At 45.1% G+C, this 17,130-nt stretch overlaps 1 protein-coding gene across 1 annotated transcript in view; it reads right to left on the reverse strand.

The window, feature by feature from the left end:
- LMF1 (lipase maturation factor 1) overlaps positions 1-17,130 on the reverse strand; it is a 214,089-nt gene that overhangs the window by 108,446 nt on the left and 88,513 nt on the right. Inside the window, exon 5 of the mRNA XM_073648433.1 lies at positions 16,264-16,329. Coding sequence (XP_073504534.1) covers positions 16,264-16,329 — 66 coding nt within the window. The remainder of the gene's footprint in view (positions 1-16,263; positions 16,330-17,130) is intronic.

Below are 17,130 nucleotides of genomic sequence, written 5' to 3' on the forward strand. Positions count from 1 at the left end.
GCTGGCTGCACCTGGGATCCATTAAGGATTCAGCGGACCATTATAAAGTTCTATAAAGCCGAGCATTGAATACAAACTCCAGACTCCGGGTAATAAGGTTTTGATGGCATGTTGACATTTATCTGCCAGCGTTCCTGCCTGCGCGCCCGTCCTGCACGGGAAGCCGCTTGTTAATTGCTTACATGCAGGTCTGAGGTTTTACTGCTTCGGGATTGTCTGACGAAAAAAAAAGAAAAAACTCCTTCCAGAAATCCGGATCAGACGTCCCGAGCCGCGCTCCAATCAGCCTCAATGAGTGCTAATCGGCACAATTTGTCTTTCACTTGCACTTCGGGGAAAGGTTATTATCCAGGAGTGATGACCGCGTAAAATGCCCAGGAGGCGCGCGTCGGCTTTCCCTTTTGTGCAGTTATATTTTACATTTAGATATGGAAAAAAAACAACTTTTTTTCCATATCTACTATTAAACTATTACTATTAAAAAAAAATCCTTTTGGCTATTCCATGCTGCCACTAGGGGGAGCTCACTGCATTCTGTATGACTGCTGAGTTCAGTGTATGCACTGTGCTCCCTCTAGTGGTGGCCGGAGGTGGCAATGATATTATCATTTAAAAGGAGTTGTCTGATTTTTATTTTTATTTTTAGATAAAATTATAAAACAATATATAATGACCCGATATACACTACCATTCAAAAGTTTGGGGTCACCCAGACAATTTTGTGTTTTCCATGAAAACTCAGACTTCTATGTATCAAATGAGTTGAACAATGATTCGAAAATATAGTCCAGACATTGACAAGGTTAGAAATAATGATTTTTATTAGAAAGAATAATTGTCTCCTTCAAAACTTTGCTTTCGTCACAGGATGCATTCTAGCTGATAATTTGCTGAGGTCATCTTGAGAAATTTCCCCCCATGCTTCCTGAAGCCCCTCGCACAAGTTGGATTGGCTTGATGGGCACATTTTGCGAACCATACGGTCAAGCTGCTCCCACAACAGCTCAATGGGGTTGAGATCTGGTGACTGCGCTGGCCACTCCATTACACATAGAATACCAGCTGCCTGCTTCTTCCCTAAATAGTTCATGTATAATTTGGAGGTGTGCTTTGGGTCATTGTCCTGTTGTAGGATGAAATTGGCTCCAATCAAGCACTGTCCACAGGGTATGGCATGGCGTTGCAAAATGGAGTGATAGCCTTCCTTATTCAAAATGCCATTTACCTTGTACAAATCTCCCACTTTACCAGCACCAAAGCAACCCCAGACCATCATATTACCTCCACCATGCTTGACAGATGGCGTCAGGCACTCTTCCAGCATATTTTCAGTTGTTCTGCATCTCACAAATGTTCTTCTGTGCGATCCAAACACCTCAAACTTTGATTCGTCTGTCCATAAAACTTTTTTCCAATCTTCCTCTGTCCAATGTCTGTGTTCTTTTGCACATATTAATCTTTTCCTTTTATTAGCCAGTCTCAGATATGGTTTTTTCTTTGCCCTGAAGGCCAGCATCCCGTAGCCGCCTCTTCACTGTAGACGTTGACACTGGCGTTTTGCGTGTACTATTTAATGAAGCTGCCAGTTGAGGAGCTGTGAGGCGTCGATTTCTCAAACTAGAGCCTCTAATGTCCTTGTCTTGTTGCTCAGTTGTGCAGCGCGGCCTCCCACTTCTCTTTCTACTCTGGTTAGAGCCTGTTTGTGCTCTCCTCTGAAGGGAGTTGTACACACCGTTGTAGGAAATCTTCTGTTTCTTGGCAATTTCTCGCATGGAATAGCCTTCATTTCTAAGAACAAGAATAGACTGTCGAGTTTCCCATGAAAGTTCTCTTTTTCTGGCCATTTTGAGTTTCATAGAACAAACAAATGTAATGCTCCAGATTCTCAACTAGCTCAAAGGAAGGTCAATTTTATAGCTTCTCAAATCAGCCAAACCGTTTTCAGCGGGGCTAACATACTTGTGCAAGGGTTTTCTAGGATTCTCTAAACATCCATTAGCTTCTTACACAGTTAAACACTGGAGTGGTGGTTGTTGGAAATGGGCCTCTATACACCTATGTAGATGTTGCAATAAAAACAAGACGTTTGCAGCTAGAATAGTCATTTACCACATTAACAATGTATAGAGTGTATTTCTGATTCATTTCATGTTAGCTTCATTGAAAATAAATGTGCTTTTCTTTCAAAAATAATGAAATTTCTAAATGACCCCAAACTTTTGAACGGTAGTGTATCCACCGCCGCCCCTCCAGGCTTCACTGGCTGTTCTCCAGTGAATACTTCACTGATCTTCCATTGCTGGGACCGGTGATTGGCTGCAGTGGTCACATGAGGGTAGGACAAAGGATGACCTAATAAAGGGCAGTGCTGTATCGGAACCAACCCATAAGGTACCCTTTATCTTTGGTTCTGAGTGGTCAGATCCTCACCAATCAGAAACTAACAGAGTTAAAGGGGTATTCTAGATGAGAAGGTTTATAACCAATTTTTACCCATCTACTGGATAGTTGATAGATCAGTGTGGGGGTCTGGGACCTCAACTGATCGCCAAAAGGAGGGGGGGGGGCAGAATCATGTGTTTTCATGGAGCAGGGGCGGAGCTTGAGCGCTACCGCTTCAGAAGTCAGCACTCGGTTACCCCTGGCAGTGACATCATCAGCAGTGCTCAAGCACCAGGTATTTAGGACCCCAGATCTGGTACCTAGTGGTAGTGGGGGTCCTAGCAGTCAGACCCCCATCAATCTAATACTTACCACCTATTAATTAGATAAGTGAAAATTAGTAGAAGCTCTTCACAACCCCTTTAATAGTGAAGAAACTTCTAGAAGTCTAGAAATACATGGCCAGTCTCTTTTTTTTTATTAAGAGCGCCACTCAGGGTTCAGGTTGAGTGTGGTATTACAGTTCAGCCCAATTCACATCAAAGGAGCTGCAATACCGCAATCAACCTGCAGACGGAAGGGGAGCTGTTCCAAATTCGATCTGTTTTTTTTTTTCCATGAATGTGTGATAATTAATAGTCAATGAACAATCTGGCAGCCGTGGCGGATTAACGGATTCTTGCCGTATACAGATGGCGCTGCCGACACCAGGATGCTAATATCCTTTTGCTGGGAGTCGGGTCTCGGCTGTATCTTGAGTAATTACAGTCTCTTAAGATGTTCGTCTTATTAACCACGGCGCAGTGTAACTCAGCATGCGCCTCCATTCCTGCCAGCAATTATGAGAAGACGGCTAATTAAGAACGAGGCTTTAATACGGCGGGGTTAACCCCTCAGCCGCTGGTTTGCAGACTTCAAGGCACTTTGAAGATATACAATAACAAAGGGATCTGTAATTTTAATTAAGTTCACCCAGATGGAGTTTATTTTCCAAGTAACGGAGCGCGGGACGGAGGGGGGGGGGATGGCGGGAGGCGACTGCTTTTCATGTTTGTGCAACCTTTTTTTTTTCCCCTGAAACGCGTTATTTGGGTTTAATAAAATACTGGTTTTGGGGTAATGGTCGTTACCAGCGGCTCACGCTCCATCTTCGTGTGTCGGAAGGTTAAGGGGCCCAAAGAAGAATAGGTATAAGGGCCACCAAACGTACCACCAAATCCCAGAAACTGGTGCGTTTTGGTCCCCAAACGTACCAATGTTCTGAAGCAGCCGGGGCTTTTTTCTCGGAGGTCACTTTTCTTTATTCCATCAAACCAATATAGTCTGCGAAAACTCACATGTAATAAAGGCATAGAGGAATATGAGTGACGGCGTGGGACCGCACCGACACCACTCGTTTCACAGTCCTCAGCCGATTCTCGCCCACAAAACTTTTCTTGGTCACGCCAATCTTTTAACATTTGTGGTTTATTTTCAGTCCTGACCCCCCAGGGGGAAGATAAGGTCAGACGTGACCCATGAAGATGACGTTTGGTGGAAGGTTTTGCATGTGTAGCTGTCCTGCGGGGCTTTTTGCGTATTTTCGGTTCTTATATGCAAACTCCTCCGCTCAGGTCGAGGCGACCGTGCGATTTGCATGATAAAGATTTGCATTCCAGGACTCGGCTTAGGGCAACAAAGGGGCTGATTTGACTATCTGACCGTCACCTGGAAGCCATAAGCCATCGCTGCTGCGGGAGGAGGACGAGGAGATAACAGGGCGCACGCTGCAGATGGCACTGACGGGAAAGTGGAGGAAAAGGTGGAGAACGCAGCCGCTGACGCACCGACACGGCGCACTTTATGGGGTTCGGATGCAATGTTAGGTCATGCTGGAGAGAGAAATGTGAAATACTTGTTATGTGCAGCTCCCCGGCATCAGAGTCAGATCATTCACATCCCAACTAGCACCGATGATGAGGACGGTGACACAGCTCCACTAGAGAGAGGATAGAGAGAAAAAGAGAGAGGAAGGGAGAGAAAGAGGGAGGGGAAGGGAGAGAGAGAGTAAGAGGAAGGGAGAGAGAGAGGAAGGGAGAGAGAGAGGGAGATGAAGGGAGAGGGAGAGGAAGGGAGAGAGAACAAGAGAGGGGAAGGGAGAGAAAGAGAGAGGGGAAGGGAGAGAGAAAGAGGGAGGGGAAGGGAGAGGGAGGGAGAGAGAGAGGAAGAGGAAGGGAGAGACAGAGGAAGAGGAAGGGAGAGAGAGAGGAAGAGGAAGGGAGAGAGAGAGGGAGTGGAAGGGAGAGAGAGAGAGTAAGAGGAAGGGAGAGAGAGAGGAAGAGGAAGGGAGAGAGAGAGGGAGATGAAGAGAGAGGAAGGGAGAGGGAGAGGAAGGGAGAGAGAACAAGAGAGGGGAAGGGAGAGAAAGAGAGAGGGGAAGGGAGAGGGAGTGGAAGGGAGAGAGAGAGAGAGGGAGATGAAGGGAGAGGAAGGGAGAGAGAACAAGAGAGGGGAAGGGAAAGAAAGAGAGAGGGGAAGGGAGAGAGAGAAAGAGAGGGGAAGGGAGAGAAAGAGGGAGGGGAAGGGAGGGAGAAAAAGAGGGAGGGAAGGGGAGAGAGAAAAAGAGAGGGGAAGGGAGAGAAAGAGAGAGGAAGGGAAATGGAGAGAGAGATGGAGAGAAAGGGAGAAAGAGAGGGGAAGGGAGAGAAAGAGGGGAAGGGAGAGAAAGAGGGAGGGGAAGGGAGAGAAAGAGGGAGGGGAAGGGAGAGGAAGGGAGAGAGAACAAGAGAGGGGAAGGGAGAGAAAGAGAGAGGGGAAGGGAGAGAAAGAGAGAGGGGAAGGGAGAGAAAGAGAGAGGGGAAGGGAGAGAAAGAGAGAGGGGAAGGGAGAGAGAGAGAGGGGAAGGGAGAGAGAGGGAGGGGAAGGGAGAGGGAGAGAGAGAGGAAGAGGAAGGGAGAGGAAGAGGAAGGGAGAGACAGAGGAAGAGGAAGGGAGAGACAGAGGAAGGGAGAGAGAGGGAGTGGAAGAGAGAGAGAGGGAGATGAAGGGAGAGGAAGGGAGAGAGAACAAGAGAGGGGAAGGGAAAGAAAGAGAGAGGGGAAGGGAGAGAGAGAAAGAGAGAGGGGAAGGGAGAGAAAGAGGGAGGGGAAGGGAGGGAGAGAAAGAGGGAGGGAAAGGGAGAGAGAAAAAGAGAGGGGAAGGGAGAGAAAGAGAGAGGAAAGGAAAGAGAGAGAGATGGAGAGAAAGGGAGAAAGAGAGGGGAAGGAAGAGAAAGAGGGAGGGGAAGGGAGAGAAAGAGGGAGGGGAAGGGAGAGAAAGAGGGAGGGGAAGGGAGAGAAAGAGGGAGGGGAAGGGAGAGGAAGGGGGAGGGAGGGAAAGAGAGAGAAAAAGAGAGAGGGGAGGGCAGAGAAAGAGGGAGGGGAAAAGAGAGAGGGGAAAGGAGAGTGAGAAAGAGGAAGAATAAAAAGAGATAGAGGCTAGGGAAAGAAAGAGAGGGGAAGATAGACAGAGGGGAAGGGAGAGAGGGAGAAAGAAAAAAAAGAGAAAGAGGATAGGGAGAGAGAAAGAGAGGGGAAGGGAGAGAAAGAGGGAGGGGAAGGGAGAGAAAGAGAGGGGAAGGGAAAGAGGGAAGGGAAGGGATAGAGAGAAAGAGGGGAAGGGAGAGAGAAAGAGAGGGGAAGGGAAGGGAGAGAGAGAAAGAGGAAGAAGAAAAAGTTAGAGGCTAGGGAGAGAAAGAGGGGAAGGGAGAGAGAGAGAAAGAAGAAGAAAGAGACTAGGAAAAAGAAGAAAAGAAAGAAGGAAAATAGAGAGGAAGAGAAAGAGGAGAAAAGACAGAAAGGAAGAGTGATAAAGAGAGAGGAAGGGAGAGAGGAAAGAGAGATAGAGAGAGTGGAAGGGAGAGAGAAAGAGGGAAAAGAGAAAGAGGCTAGGAAAAGAGGAAAAGAAAGATAAAGAAAAAGAGAGGAAGAAGAGAAAGGAAGAAGAGAAAGAGAGAGGGAAAGGGAGAGAGAGAGAGAAAGACAGAAGAAAACGGTGGGAGAAAGAAAAAGCGAAAAACAGGAAGAAAAAGGCTGGGGATAGAGAGGGATAAGAGAAAAGGAAAGAGAAGGAAAATACAGGAAAAAAGAGAGAGGAAGAGACAAAAGAGAAGAATGAAAAAGAGTGAGAAAGTGAGAGGAAGGAAGAGAGGGAGAAGAGGAAAAGAAAGAGAAGAAAAAAGAGTAAGATAGAGAGGGAAAGGGACTGAACGAAAAAATGAATAAGTGAAGAAGGAAGAGGGGAAGGGGAGAGAAAGGGAAAGAGAGAAAGACAGAGAGAGGAAGGGAGAGAGGGAGAAAAAAAGAAGAATAGAGAGACAGAGAGGGAAGGATAGAAAGAAAGAAAAATAAATGAATTAAGAAAGAGAGGAAGGGAGAGAGAAATAGAGTGAGAGTGAAAGAGAGAGGGAGAAAGAAAAAGATGAAGAGACAGACATGGAGAGAGAAGGCTAGAGAGAGAGGGAGACAGGAACAGAAAGAGAAGGAAAAAGAAAGAGAAGAAGAAACAGAAAGGAAGAGCGTGAAAGAAGGAAGAAGGGAGAGCGGAAGGGGGAGACAGAGAAAGAGGGAGTAAGAGGAGGAGAAAAAGTAAGGCAGAGAGAGAGAGAAAGCTACAAACAGAGGGCAGCAGAGTGGAAGAGAGAGAATAGGAGAAAGAAAGGAAAGGGAGAGAGACAGAAAGGAAGGGATAGAGATAGAGAGCTCTCAGTGGTTACTACTGCAGCCTTGCAGCGCTGGGGTCCTGGGTTCAAATGCCACCAAGGACGACATCTGCAAGGAGTTTGTATGTTCTCCCCACGTTTGTGTGGACTCCCTCTTGTTCTCTGGTTTCCTCCCACACTCCAAAGACTGATAGGGAATATAGATTGTGAGCCCCAATGGGGACAGTGATGATGCTTTTACAACGCTGCAGAATATGTTGGTGCTATATACAGTGGTGGCCAAAAGTATTGGCACCCCTGCAATTCTGTCAGATAATATTCAGTTTCTTCCTGAAAATGATTGCAATCACAAATTCTTTGGTATTATTCTCTTCATTTAATTTGTCTTCAATGAAAAAACACAAAAAGAATTGTCCTAAAGCCAAATTGGATATAATTCCACACCAAACCTAAAAAAGGGGGTGGACAAAAGTATTGGCACTGTTTGAGAAATCATGTGATGCTTCTCTAATTCGTGTAATTAACAGCACCTGTAACTTACCTGTGGCACCTAACAGGTGTTGGCAATAACTAAATCACACTTGCAGCCAGTTAACATGGATTAAAGTTGACTCAACCTCTGTCGTGTGTCCTTGTGTGTACCACATTGAGCATGGAGAAAAGAAAGAAGACCAAAGAACTGTCTGAGGACTTGAGAAACCAAATTGTGAGGAAGCATGAGCAATCTCAAGGCTACAAGTCCATCTCCAAAGACCTGAATGTTCCTGTGTCTTCCGTACGCAGTGTCATCAAGAAGTTTATAGCCCATGGCACTGTGGCTAACCTCCCTAGATGTGGACGGAAAAGAAAAATTGACGAGAGATTTCAACGCAAGATTGTGCGGATGGTGGATAAAGAACATCAACTAACATCCAAGCAAGTTCAAGCTGCCCTACAGTCCGAGGGTACAACAGTGTCAACCCGTACTATCCGTCGGCGTCTGAATGAAAAGGGACTGTATGGAAGGACACCCAGGAAGACCCCACTTCTTACCCCGAGACATAAAAAAGCCAGGCTGGAGTTTGCCAAAACCTACCTGAGAAAGCCTAAAACATTTTGGAAGAATGTTCTCTGGTCAGATGAGACAAAAGTAGAGCTTTTTGGGAAAAAGCATCAACATAGAGTGTACAGGAAAAAAAAAGAGGCATTCAAAGAAAAGAACATGGTCCCTACAGTCAAACATGGCGGAGGTTCCCTGATGTTTTGGGGTTGCTTTGCTGCCTCTGGCACTGGACTGCTTGACCGTGTGCATGGCATTATGAAGTCTGAAGACTACCAACAAATTTTGCAGCATAATGTAGGGACCAGTGTGAGAAAGCTGGGTCTCCCTCAGAGGTCATGGGTCTTCCAGCAGGACATTGACCCAAAACACACTTCCAAAAGCACTATAAAATGGTTTGAGAGAAAGCACTGGAGACTTCTAAGGTGGCCAGCAATGAGTCCAGACCTGAATCCCATAGAACACCTGTGGAGAGATCTCAAAATGGCAGTTTGGAGAAGGCACCCTTCAAATATCAGGGACCTGGAGCAGTTTGCCAAAGAAGAATGGTCTACAATTCCAGCAGAGCATTGTAAGAAACTCATTGATGGTTACCGGAAGCGGTTGTTCGCAGTTATTTTGGATAAAGGTTTTGCAACCAAGTATTAGGCTGAGGGTGCTAATACTTTTGTCTGGCCCATTTTTGGAGTTTTGTGTGAAATGATCAATGATTTGATTTTTGCTTCATTCTCTTTTGTGGTTTTTCCTTGCAAGCAAATTAAATGAAGAGAATAAGACCAAAGAATTAGTGATTGCAATCATTTTCAGGAAGAAACTGAGTATTATCTGACAGAATTGCAGGGGTGCCAATACTTTTGGCCACCACTGTGAGTACAATAAATAAAAGATAGATATTACACAGATCTCCTGACTTTCCTCTAACAGTAGATGACGATTAAGAAATTGAACCCTTGCGCTAATCTCAGACATCAGCAGACCGCGCTGCGGGCGCCGGGGGTGGATTGTGGGGGGGCCGCACGTTTCGCCATGACGGGAATACATTTTTCTTACCATTAAACACAAATTCCCCAGACTAAATTTCTACTGTTCTATTTATTTCCTCCTTTTTATACCTAAATTTGGGGAACTCCACTGGTCAGTGGTGAAGTCGCCATAAAACCAATGAAGTCTGCAATAGCCTGAAATCAAGGAGAGGAAACCGAGAGACGCTGATGGTCTCTGATGATGAGGACGGGCTTAAAGGGATCCTCCCTCCACTCCCGGCTACGGGATATGACTATATGAGGCCCGGTGACATTATAATCCGCCCTGTGGTCTCCGCTAAGTCCTGATTACACCCGACAGTCCTGTAAAGTCAGCACATTAATGTCGGCATCATCTCTCCATAGGATGAGCCCCCCACAGAGACACCAAGGACAGTACTATTCTGCTGGTGCCGTCACTATGTACATACATTACATTACTGATCCTGAGTTACATCCTGAATTATACTCCAGAGCTGCACTCACTATTCTGCTGGTGCAGTCACTGTGTACATACATTACATTACTGATCCTGTACTGATCCTGTACTGATCCTGAGTTACATCCTATATTATACTCCAGAGCTGCACTCATTATTCTGCTGGTGCAGTCACTGTGTACATACATTACATTACTGATCCTGTACTGATCCTGAGTTACATCCTGTATTATACTCCAGAGCTGCACTCACTATTCTGCTGGTGCAGTCACTGTGTACATACATTACATTACTGATCCTGAGCACAGCCCCAGGACGGGACCAGGGGTCCCTAACACACAACGAAATAGCAGATTTGTGACAGGTCATAAATTCCACACAGCAACAAATACAGATAGACGCAGCAGAGAGGAGAGAAGAGCAATGACATCTCTGCTGTGCACCAACAGCCAACATCATCCACACATAAAGGATGCACGCCGGGATCAAATACCTCATTCTCACACTCACAGTGTACATACATTACTGATCCTGAGTTACCTCCTGTATTATACTCCAGTGCTGCACTCACTATTCTGCTGTTGCAGTCACTGTGCACATACACTACATTACTGATCCTGAGTTACATCCTGTATTATACTCCAGAGCTGCACTCACTATTCTGCTGGTGCAGTCACTGTGCACATACACTACATTACTGATCCTGAGTTACATCCTGTATTATACTCCAGAGCTGCACTCACTATTCTGCTGGTGCAGTCACTGTGCACATACATTACATTACTGATCCTGAGTTACATCCTGTATTATACTCCAGAGCTGCACTCACTATTCTGCTGGTGCAGTCACTGCGCACATACATTACATTACTGATCCTGAGTTACATCCTGTATTATACTCCACAGCTGCACTCACTATTCTGCTGGTGCCGTCACTAAGTACATACATTACATTACTGATCCTGAGTTACATCCTGTATTATACTCCAGAGCTGCACTCACTATTCTGCTGGTGCCGTCACTATGTACATACATTACATTACTGATCCTGAGTTACATCCTGTATTATACTCCAGAGTTGCACTCACTATTCTGCTGGTGCAGTCACTGTGTACATACATTACATTACTGATCCTGTACTGATCCTGAGTTACATCCTATATTATACTCCAGAGCTGCACTCATTATTCTGCTGGTGCAGTCACTGTGTACATACATTACATTACTGATCCTGTACTGATCCTGAGTTACATCCTGTATTATACTGCAGAGCTGCACTCACTATTCTGCTGGTGCAGTCACTGTGTACATACATTACATTACTGATCCTGTACTGATCCTGAGTTACATCCTGTATTATACTCCAGAGCTGCACTCACTATTCTGCTGGTGCAGTCACTGTGTACATACATTACATTACTGATCCTGTACTGATCCTGAGTTACCTCCTGTATTATACTCCAGAGCTGCACTCACTATTCTGCTGGTGCAGTCACTGTGCACATACACTACATTACTGATCCTGAGTTACATCCTGTATTATACTCCAGAGCTGCACTCACTATTCTGCTGGTGCAGTCACTGTGCACATACACTACATTACTGATCCTGAGTTACATCCTGTATTATACTCCAGAGCTGCACTCACTATTCTGCTGGTGCAGTCACTGTGCACATACATTACATTACTGATCCTGAGTTACATCCTGTATTATACTCCAGAGCTGCACTCACTATTCTGCTGGTGCAGTCACTGTGCACATACATTACATTACTGATCCTGAGTTACATCCTGTATTATACTCCACAGCTGCACTCACTATTCTGCTGGTGCCGTCACTATGTACATACATTACATTACTGATCCTGAGTTACATCCTGTATTATACTCCAGAGCTGCACTCACTATTCTGCTGGTGCCGTCACTATGTACATACATTACATTACTGATCCTGAGTTACATCCTGTATTATACTCCAGAGCTGCACTCACTATTCTGCTGGTGCAGTCACTGTGTACATACATTACATTACTGATCCTGTACTGATCCTGAGTTACATCCTATATTATACTCCAGAGCTGCACTCATTATTCTGCTGGTGCAGTCACTGTGTACATACATTACATTACTGATCCTGTAATGATCCTGAGTTACATCCTGTATTATACTGCAGAGCTGCACTCACTATTCTGCTGGTGCAGTCACTGTGTACATACATTACATTACTGATCCTGAGTTACATAGTGTATTATACGCCAGAGCTGCACTCACTATTCTGCTGGTGCAGTCACTGTGTACATACATTACATTACTGATCCTGAGTTACATCCTGTATTATACTCCAGAGCTGCACTCACTATTCTGCTGGTGCAGTCACTGGGTACATACATTACATTACTGATCCTGTACTGATCCTGAGTTACATCCTGTATTATACTCCAGAGCTGCACTCACTATACTGCTGGTGCAGTCACTGTGTACATTCATTACATTACTGATCCTGAGTTACATCCTGTATTATACTCCAGAGCTGCGCTCACTATTCTGCTGGTGCGGTCACTGTGTACATACATTACATTACTGATCCTGAGTTACATCCTGTATTACACTCCAGAGCTGCACTCACTATTCTGCTGGTGCAGTCACTGGGTACATACATTACATTACTGATCCTGTACTGATCCTGAGTTACATCCTGTATTATACTCCAGAGCTGCACTCACTATACTGCTGGTGCAGTCACTGTGTACATTCATTACATTACTGATCCTGAGTTACATCCTGTATTATACTCCAGAGCTGCACTCACTATTCTGCTGGTGCAGTCACTGTGTACATACATTACATTACTGATCCTGTACTGATCCTGAGTTACATCCTGTATTATACTCCAGAGCTGCACTCACTATTCTGCTGGTGCAGTCACTGTGCACATACACTACATTACTGATCCTGAGTTACATCCTGTATTATACTCCAGAGCTGCACTCACTATTCTGCTGGTGCAGTCACTGTGCACATACATTACATTACTGATCCTGAGTTACATCCTGTATTATACTCCAGAGCTGCACTCACTATTCTGCTGGTGCAGTCACTGTGCACATACATTACATTACTGATCCTGAGTTACATCCTGTATTATACTCCACAGCTGCACTCACTATTCTGCTGGTGCCGTCACTATGTACATACATTACATTACTGATCCTGAGTTACATCCTGTATTATACTCCAGAGCTGCACTCACTATTCTGCTGGTGCCGTCACTATGTACATACATTACATTACTGATCCTGAGTTACATCCTGTATTATACTCCAGAGCTGCACTCACTATTCTGCTGGTGCAGTCACTGTGTACATACATTACATTACTGATCCTGTACTGATCCTGAGTTACATCCTATATTATACTCCAGAGCTGCACTCATTATTCTGCTGGTGCAGTCACTGTGTACAAACATTACATTACTGATCCTGTACTGATCCTGAGTTACATCCTGTATTATACTCCAGAGCTGCACTCACTATTCTGCTGGTGCAGTCACTGTGTACATACATTACATTACTGATCCTGAGTTATATCCTATATTATACTCCAGAGCTGCACTCACTATTCTGCTGGTGCAGTCACTGTGTACATACATTACATTACTGATCCTGAGTTACATAGTGTATTATACCCCAGAGCTGCACTCACTATTCAGCTGGTGCAGTCACTGTGTACATACATTACATTACTGATCCTGAGTTACATAGTGTATTATACTCCAGAGCTGCGCTCACTATTCTGCTGGTGCGGTCACTGTGTACATACATTACATTACTGATCCTGAGTTACATCCTGTATTATACTCCAGAGCTGCACTCACTATTCTGCTGGTGCAGTCACTGTGTACATACATTACATTACTGATCCTGTACTGATCCTGAGTTACATCCTGTATTATACTCCAGAGCTGCACTCACTATTCTGCTGGTGCAGTCACTGTGTACATACATTACATTACATTACTGATCCTGAGTTACCTCCTGTATTATACTCCAGAGCTGCACTCACTATTCTGCTGGTGCAGTCACTGTGCACATACACTACATTACTGATCCTGAGTTACATCCTGTATTATACTCCAGAGCTGCACTCACTATTCTGCTGGTGCAGTCACTGTGCACATACATTACATTACTGATCCTGAGTTACATCCTGTATTATACTCCAGAGCTGCACTCACTATTCTGCTGGTGCAGTCACTGTGCACATACATTACATTACTGATCCTGAGTTACATCCTGTATTATACTCCACAGCTGCACTCACTATTCTGCTGGTGCCGTCACTATGTACATACATTACATTACTGATCCTGAGTTACATCCTGTATTATACTCCAGAGCTGCACTCACTATTCTGCTGGTGCCGTCACTATGTACATACATTACATTACTGATCCTGAGTTACATCCTGTATTATACTCCAGAGCTGCACTCACTATTCTGCTGGTGCAGTCACTGTGTACATACATTACATTACTGATCCTGTACTGATCCTGTACTGATCCTGAGTTACATCCTATATTATACTCCAGAGCTGCACTCATTATTCTGCTGGTGCAGTCACTGTGTACATACATTACATTACTGATCCTGTACTGATCCTGAGTTACATCCTGTATTATACTCCAGAGCTGCACTCACTATTCTGCTGGTGCAGTCACTGTGTACATACATTACATTACTGATCCTGAGTTATATCCTATATTATACTCCAGAGCTGCACTCACTATTCTGCTGGTGCAGTCACTGTGTACATACATTACATTACTGATCCTGAGTTACATCCTGTATTATACTCCAGAGCTGCACTCACTATTCTGCTGGTGCAGTCACTGTGTACATACATTACATTACTGATCCTGAGTTACATAGTGTATTATACGCCAGAGCTGCACTCACTATTCTGCTGGTGCAGTCACTGTGTACATACATTACATTACTGATCCTGAGTTACATAGTGTATTATACTCCAGAGCTGCGCTCACTATTCTGCTGGTGCGGTCACTGTGTACATACATTACATTACTGATCCTGAGTTACATCCTGTATTATACTCCAGAGCTGCACTCACTATTCTGCTGGTGCAGTCACTGGGTACATACATTACATTACTGATCCTGTACTGATCCTGAGTTACATCCTGTATTATACTCCAGAGCTGCACTCACTATACTGCTGGTGCAGTCACTGTGTACATTCATTACATTACTGATCCTGAGTTACATCCTGTATTATACTCCAGAGCTGCACTCACTATTCTGCTGGTGCAGTCACTGTGTACATACATTACATTACTGATCCTGTACTGATCCTGAGTTACATCCTGTATTATACTCCAGAGCTGCACTCACTATTCTGCTGGTGCAGTCACTGTGCACATACACTACATTACTGATCCTGAGTTACATCCTGTATTATACTCCAGAGCTGCACTCACTATTCTGCTGGTGCAGTCACTGTGCACATACATTACATTACTGATCCTGAGTTACATCCTGTATTATACTCCAGAGCTGCACTCACTATTCTGCTGGTGCAGTCACTGTGCACATACATTACATTACTGATCCTGAGTTACATCCTGTATTATACTCCACAGCTGCACTCACTATTCTGCTGGTGCCGTCACTATGTACATACATTACATTACTGATCCTGAGTTACATCCTGTATTATACTCCAGAGCTGCACTCACTATTCTGCTGGTGCCGTCACTATGTACATACATTACATTACTGATCCTGAGTTACATCCTGTATTATACTCCAGAGCTGCACTCACTATTCTGCTGGTGCAGTCACTGTGTACATACATTACATTACTGATCCTGTACTGATCCTGTACTGATCCTGAGTTACATCCTATATTATACTCCAGAGCTGCACTCATTATTCTGCTGGTGCAGTCACTGTGTACATACATTACATTACTGATCCTGTACTGATCCTGAGTTACATCCTGTATTATACTCCAGAGCTGCACTCACTATTCTGCTGGTGCAGTCACTGTGTACATACATTACATTACTGATCCTGAGTTATATCCTATATTATACTCCAGAGCTGCACTCACTATTCTGCTGGTGCAGTCACTGTGTACATACATTACATTACTGATCCTGAGTTACATAGTGTATTATACCCCAGAGCTGCACTCACTATTCAGCTGGTGCAGTCACTGTGTACATACATTACATTACTGATCCTGAGTTACATAGTGTATTATACTCCAGAGCTGCGCTCACTATTCTGCTGGTGCGGTCACTGTGTACATACATTACATTACTGATCCTGAGTTACATCCTGTATTATACTCCAGAGCTGCACTCACTATTCTGCTGGTGCAGTCACTGTGTACATACATTACATTACTGATCCTGTACTGATCCTGAGTTACATCCTGTATTATACTCCAGAGCTGCACTCACTATTCTGCTGGTGCAGTCACTGTGTACATACATTACATTACTGATCCTGAGTTACATCCTGTATTATACCCCAGAGCTGCACTCACTATTCTGCTGGTGCAGTCACTGTGTACATACGTTACATTACTTATCCCGAGTTACATCCTGTATTATACTCCAGAGCTGCACTCACTATTCTGTTCCTGCACATTATACGGGGGGAGGGTCTTCGTGTACTGACCTCGTAGTGATAGCTCATGCAGGTCAGGTCTGTCCAGCACTTGTCTCCCCGGATTTTAATAAGACCCTGAAATCGAGAAAAAAAAATAAAGATCCAATTAAATGACAATGACATAACTATGGCGGCCGCACAGTGATCCTCCCGATCGCCACCTCCACTCCTGTGCCCCCAGTTACTTTCTGCCACCTTATGACACACTTTATTGTGCCGGATTCATAGCTGTGCAAAACTGACAAAAGCCGGGCGACAACTCATGATCCCATAGGTATGAAAGGCTCGGAGTAATACCTTCCTTCACATATGGGGTTAATGATGAAGATCTAAGAAGGAGCAGAGAAGACACCTGGGCGAGCCGCTGGGCAGGGGACATCTGCCTGCCCCACTCACTGCCTCGTTCTCTGCCCCGCTCTCTGCCTCGTTCTCTCCCTCAATCTCTGCCTCGTTCTCTCCCTCAATCTCTGCCTCGTTCTCTGCCCCGCTCTCTGCCTCGTTCTCTGCCCCGCTCTCTGCCTCGTTCTCTCCCTCAATCTCTGCCTCGTTCTCTGCCCCGCTCTCTGCCTCGTTCTCTGCCCCGCTCTCTGCCTCGTTCTCTGCCCCGCTCTCTGCCTCGTTCTCTCCCTCAATCTCTGCCTCGTTCTCTGCCCCGCTCTCTGCCTCGTTCTCTCCCTCAATCTCTGCCTCGTTCTCTGCCCCGCTCTCTGCCTCGTTCTCTCCCTCAATCTCTGCCTCGTTCTCTGCCCCGCTCTCTGCCTCGTTCTCTGCCCCGCTCTCTGCCTCATTCTCTGCCCTGCTCTCTGCCTTGTTCTCTCCCTCAATCTCTGCCTCGTTCTCTGCCCCGCTCTCTGCCTCGTTCTCTCCCTCAATCTC

The sequence above is a fragment of the Phyllobates terribilis genome, unplaced genomic scaffold (genome assembly GCF_046119375.1).
Source record: "Phyllobates terribilis strain yellow unplaced genomic scaffold, ASM4611937v1 Scaffold_9__5_contigs__length_417890890, whole genome shotgun sequence".
In the NCBI taxonomy this organism is placed as follows: Eukaryota; Metazoa; Chordata; class Amphibia; order Anura; family Dendrobatidae; genus Phyllobates; species Phyllobates terribilis.